Raw genomic sequence first — 6000 nt, 5'->3', positions numbered from 1 at the left:
GAGCTAAGTCCTGCCCACGTCACACAACTGGGCTGCGCACTTGACTCTTCAGCTATATTGCCCTCATTTTAATGAGACAACTGAGGCTCAGAGAAGTGAGTCTGCTGGGTCTCCCAGATTATAAGTGGCAGAGCTACAGTCCATTGCAGTCCTCACCGCAGCGGCCACATCCTGGCCCCTGGTACTGAGGACAGTTCTCTTGACCTATCTGGCTCTGTCCTGGCCACTCACAGGCACAGGGTCAGGATTAGGACCTGGGCTGCCTGCCTCACTCACCCTAATCCCCCTCAGACCATCAGTTCTCGGGGCGGGGGGTGAATAAGCAGCTTTGTGGGTCCTGAGAACCAAGGTTGCTCCCTGGCCCTGCATATCTGAGTTCCTCCACCTCTCTCCACATGGCCTCAGGGCAGGGGAGGGGGCAGCATGGCCCAGACCTGGCCCCCCGCCCCCAGAAGCCCCCTGAGGGGCTCATGACTTCTGGAGGTGGTGCGGAGGGGCTCCCTTTGACCGGGAGGAGGAGCAAGAGAGAGAAGGGGCTCCGAGGGTCCCAGAAGGGCACTGGCAGCTCTGCAAAGGAGGCCCCCGTCCCAGGCCCCGAGGCCCTGAGGAGCAGCAAGAACCCCTCTAGGACCAGAGGAGGGCAGGAGGCAGCGGCCCCTGCAGCCCCTGGGCCGGCTGCCCGTCGCCAGTCCCACCGGCATCGTCCTGCCACCCAGCATGACGCTGCTCAGAGGACTTACGGGCCCCTGCTCGACCGCATCTTTGGGCAGGTCAGGTGGGGCCCGGGCAAGGCTGGGGAGCCTGGGGCGGGGGAGGGGACTCATGCCCTCAGTCTCAGCCCACCCCACCCCCGGTACTCAGGCTTCCTGCTGCTTCTGCTCCAGGTGAAGAAGTCTGGGCTGTGGGGCGGGGCTTCTGCAGTCTGGGGACAGGTAGGTCTCGGCCAGCCTGGGCAGTGGGCAGAGCAAGCCCTCAAACCCACAGTTCTGTGAGAGCTGGGGTTCCAGGAGCAGGGGTCATCTCTTCTCCTGGGGTCCATGGGACTTCAGCTACCTTCTGCCCTGGCGGCCCCGCCCAGGCCAGCGTGATCTGGGGTTGGAGGAGGAAGGACGGCTATAGCCCTGGGCAGCCCCAGGACGTGTCGGACGGACTGTGCTTCTGCAGGACCGCGAGCTGGGCCCCGAGGAGCTGGATGGTGAGTGGCCTTGCTCCTGGTGGTGGCACGTGGGGGTATCTCTGAGCCTGGCTGCCTGTCCCTGACCTCCCTCCCCTGCAGAGCTTCAGGCTGCCTTTGAGGAGTTTGACAGTGACCGTGATGGCTACATCGGCTACCGGGAGCTGGGGGCCTGCATGCGGACGCTGGGCTACATGCCCACCGAGATGGAGCTCATCGAAGTCTCGCAGCACGTCAAGATGCGAAGTCAGTGCCTGACCCCTGCCTGCCTGGGGGTAGGGCCGGGGAGCCACCTGGATTTTCCTGGGGGCTGGGCAGCCCTGGTTCTCTCTGAGCCTCATGTTTCAGGGGGATGCTAGGGTGGTGGGAGGTGGCCCTGTTTGTACAGCAGGGCTGATGGTGGGGGGGTTGGGGGGGGTGAGTTTCCATGGCAGTTTGACAATTTGACATCAGCCCCATCACACGCAGGGACGTGGTAGGGGAGGGGTAAGGAAGGTACCAGGTGACCCGAGAGAGGCCTCCAGGGCTTGGATTGAGCCCTGACGTGCTCCCTTCTGGTACTAGCCTCTGGGATGCCTGTCTATCTCTGTCTCTCTCCCTGACTTTCCTGATGCTGCTAAAAAGAACCTCCTGAGGTCTGGTGAGGGCCAGCCTGACAGAACCCTGGCCATGCCTTGAGATTAAATGTCAGATCAGTGTGATTATCACTAGCTGATTTGTCAAATGTCAGCTTCCTTTCACTTCAGGATGCCTCCATTAATTTTTCCTTCAGTTTCCTATATGGTTTCCCAAATAGGGTGTGATTACAGTGGATGGAACATTTAGTGTCATGCTTCTTTTCTTTCTCCCAAAGCTGTTATTTGACCATTGGTGCTTTTTATTGTTGATGGCATCTTAGAGTTGAGGGACTCCATGGGAATGCTTCTTCAGGGGGATTTATTGCCACCCACAGGGTCCCAGCACAGTATAGCCATGGGTGACAACCCCAATAGACCTCACGAGTATATTTTCTCATCCCCATCCTAGAGTAAGGAAGGAGGTTTAGTTATTCACCAAAGGCCACACAGAGTCATTGGCACAGCCAGGGTTTGAACCAGGAGCTGTCTGGTTCCAAAGCCTGGCCTCTTTCCCCAGTAGTTGGGTGCTTCACTGGGAGCACCCACACACTTTGCCCTCTAGCAAAGAAACCCCCACTGATGGCATGGATGCTGGGTATTTCTGCCTGGATGCAGAGCTGAGGTGGGGTGGCCCCTGTGACATCCTTCCTTGGACCCCAGCCTTCTCTGCTGTGACACTTTGCCTGGGTCCGCAGTGGGTGGCCGCGTGGACTTTGAAGAATTTGTGGAACTGATGGGCCCAAAGCTGAGGGAGGAGACAGCGCACATGCTGGGGGTGCGGGAGCTGCGCATTGCCTTCCGAGAGGTGCGGACTGCGGTCATAGCGAGCACGGGTGGGCAGCTGGGTGGCATTCTTGCTGGCCTCCCACCCAGGCCAGGGGAGACTAGGGGTCTGGAGATGGTGGGACTAGGGTCAAGGAGGGGTCAGAGAGGGTTCATCTCACTACCAGCTGGAGGACCCACCCAGGGAGACTTCCTGGAGCAGGGGGCTTACCATCAGCCTGGGAGAAGGGGGAGAGTTTGGAAGGGTGCAGGTGGGGCATCCAGGCACAGGACATGGCAAGGTGGAGATGGGTGTAGGCAGAGACAGCTTTGAGTGGGAGGGGCTGAGCTCTGCCCGAATCCTAGTTTGACAGGGACAGGGATGGACGAATCACGGTGGCAGAGCTGCGACAGGCAGCACCAGCTCTGCTGGGGGAGCCACTGGTGGGTTCTGAGCTGGATGAGATGCTCCGAGAGGTGGACCTCAATGGGGATGGCACTGTAGACTTTGATGGTAAGTCTCCTTCCCAGACAAACCTCTCCCAACTCCTCCAGCTCCCAGGCTGACCCAGCACCCTGAGATCCCCGACCTGGACCAACCCAAGCCCTACCCCTTCTCTTCCACAGAGTTTGTGATGATGCTTTCCACCCAGTGAAGCTCTAGGAGGGAGAACACATTGCCTCTCTGGCCCAGACCATCAGGGCCCCATGGTGGAAGTGACCCAGAAGCCCCTAGGCTTCTTCTGCTCCTGACACCTGGCCAGAGAGTTGTCTTGTGATGTTACCTACCCACCCTCCTCCTTGCCTCCCTCCCTAAGCTGCCTGAAAGAAACCTGCCCTCAACTGCCTGTCATCCCCCAGTGTGTGCAAGATTCAGATCTCTCTAGCCCCTTGGGAAGTAGGGAGCTCCCTGATGCTGGCTACATTCAAAGACAGAGCAGTGCTGGGAGGATTCTGGTAACAGGATGAATTAAGAAGGTGGCTGGATGCCTCCTACTACTTATGTGTATAAATGTTACAAAAAAACCCCACAAAAACTGAGTTTGAAGGAAAGGGATTTGGACTCCAGGTACTAAAGACAAAGAGAGAACTCAAAGCTGGTTGGTGGAAAGGAGTGCACACCATGGGGGTTCAGAGGTGGAGAAGAGGTTCTGGGCTCTGACATCCAGGAGTGACAGAAGACCTGCAAAAGGTTGGGGAGCAAGACATGACCCTGAGTACATTCCAGGGTCTCGAAGGGCTACCCTGTTCTTGAAAAGGGGACCAAAATATACATCTATCTGCCTGAGGAAGTAGCAAGGGTACAGATATTCAGGGCCTTGAGTGGAAAAAGTTACCCTAGAGAACCTGAAGCTCAGTCCTGCATATCAGGCAGGAATGTAAAAAGCTTCTTCATGGTGTGAAAAGCTCAAGAAGTAGGAAAAAGCTGTTGAGAAGAGCACTCTTTAAATCCAGGGGACATGAGATTAAAATAACAACTGTGTTACTTCTGAAGGTGAACTCATGACAAAAAATCCCAATTACATGAAGAAACAAATCACCATTAAGGAGACTGGGCAGATGCAGCAAACAGGAGAGCTGGCCTCCGAAGTGCAAGTAATAGAACGATCTAAGCCAGAGACGGGTAAGATTCCCCAAGGGAGGAACAACCTAAGACAGGCACAGTGGCAGGGGGGCCATCAGGTGAGAAATCGGGGATCAACAGAGATGAGGCTTAGAACCTCACCCCCCCTGTTCTGAGAGAAATCTTCTGCATCCGTGGATGTTTTATTGCCCTTGTCTAGCTTGGATTAACACATAGTCTACAGGCACACACCTGATCATCTACATTTGCCCTCTTACAGCACTAAACTATGTTTTCTACCTTTATCCTGCATCTACCTACCACTTCAGCATTTTATTAAAAATAAAAATAATAATAATAATAATAAGGGAGAAATGTGGGATTCACATATAAATCAAGTATAAAAATCAAATGAATATTCATATTTGATCTGATTGTTTATAGTTCATAATGCGTGATCAAAACTGAAAGTTTCTGTGATGACTGCCCTTGCACTGTTCACCATGTAAGAACTTATTCACTATGTAAGAACTTGTTCACCATGTAAGAACTTGTTCGTTATGCTTCAGAAGATTGGAGGCTGACAAGAATTAGGCTTGGGGTGGATTAATGATTGTGCATTGAGCATTGAGTCCCCTATACAGAATTTTATTGTTGTTAACAACCATTTGATCAATAAATATGAGAGGTGCCCTCTCAAAAAAAAAAATAGAACAATCTAAAAGAGACCACAGAGTAAATGCAAATAAATAAATAAAAAGAGATAAAAGACAGAAGAGAGATGCATATGCAGTAACAGAATAGTACGAAAATAGAGCAGGAATATTTTTAAAATAACCCAAAGACTTTCCAAAAATAAAGGCTATAATGACTGGAATGGAAAAAATAAAAGGATAATTCAAATACAGATTAGACACCATTGAAGGGAAGATTAGTGAACTGGAAGCTTCATCTGAGAAATCACCCATAAGGTAACACAGAGGGTTAAAAAAATTGAAATATTAAAGAGCAGTTAAAAGTCATTAGGAGTCTCAGAAGGAGAAAACATGCAGAAAAATATATGAGGCAATATTCAAAGAGATGATGGCTGAATTTTCCCATAAAGACTTCCACAAAGACAAGCACACAGACTGAAGTAGCACACTGGAGGCAGAGAAGGATAAATAAAAATAAATGTATATGTGGATGCTTCCCAGTGAAACTGCAGACTACAAAAGGAAAATCTTATAAACAACTTGAGAGAAAAGTCAGATTTCTTATTGAGGAGCAGCAATTAGACTGTCAGAAGAATTTTCATTGGCAGCAATATAAGCCAGAAGACAATGGAATAAATTGTTCATTGTTCAGAGGAAAAATGATCACCAGCCAAGAAGTCTATACCTAGCTCAATCATTATTCAAGAATGAAGGTGAAATATAAACTTTTTTCAACAAAGGCTGAAAGGGTTTTCCCATTCATGTAGTCTTGTTGAAGAAGGCAGATTACATACTAAATTATAGTGAGGAAAGAAATCAGTAAACATATTGGTAGTTCTGAAGAAGCATTAACTGTAAAAAAATTAAATTGGAGGATTTTAAAAACAGAGGGACTAAAATAATAGAAACAAATAAAATGGAAGTTAGGAGGAGATACTTTAGACATGCTGAAATATTTTTTTTCCTAGAAGAGGATAGATTCATTCATTAACTTTAAACTTTGTTAACCTTTTAAGGGTACCTATTAATATAACAGAAATAGAGACAGGATGTTCCGTTCAATAGTCAAATCAATAGAGGAGGAAAAGGGGGAAAGTGAAGACTTCTTATTAAGCCAGTAGAAGGCTGGGAAGGAGGAAAAAAAGCAAAGAAAAACATGTCTATAGGAAACATTAAAACAGAAAATAG

General features: G+C 50.1%; 1 protein-coding gene across 1 annotated transcript; it reads left to right on the top strand.

The window, feature by feature from the left end:
• The first annotated feature begins 395 nt into the window (after positions 1–395).
• CABP4 (calcium binding protein 4) lies at positions 396–4160 on the top strand. Its single transcript, XM_036931083.2, has 6 exons — positions 396–770; positions 1165–1195; positions 1277–1420; positions 2487–2596; positions 2920–3067; positions 3181–4160. The coding sequence occupies exons 1-6, from the start codon at positions 396–398 to the stop codon at positions 3207–3209; spliced, it is 837 nt and encodes a 278-aa protein (XP_036786978.2). The 3' UTR covers positions 3210–4160.
• Positions 4161–6000: the final 1840 nt, after the last annotated feature.

Source organism: Manis pentadactyla, chromosome 9 (assembly GCF_030020395.1).
Source record: "Manis pentadactyla isolate mManPen7 chromosome 9, mManPen7.hap1, whole genome shotgun sequence".
Classification (NCBI taxonomy): Eukaryota; Metazoa; Chordata; class Mammalia; order Pholidota; family Manidae; genus Manis; species Manis pentadactyla.
Note: the sequence above shows the minus strand (reverse complement) of the source record. Positions and strands in the feature narration are given on the sequence as shown.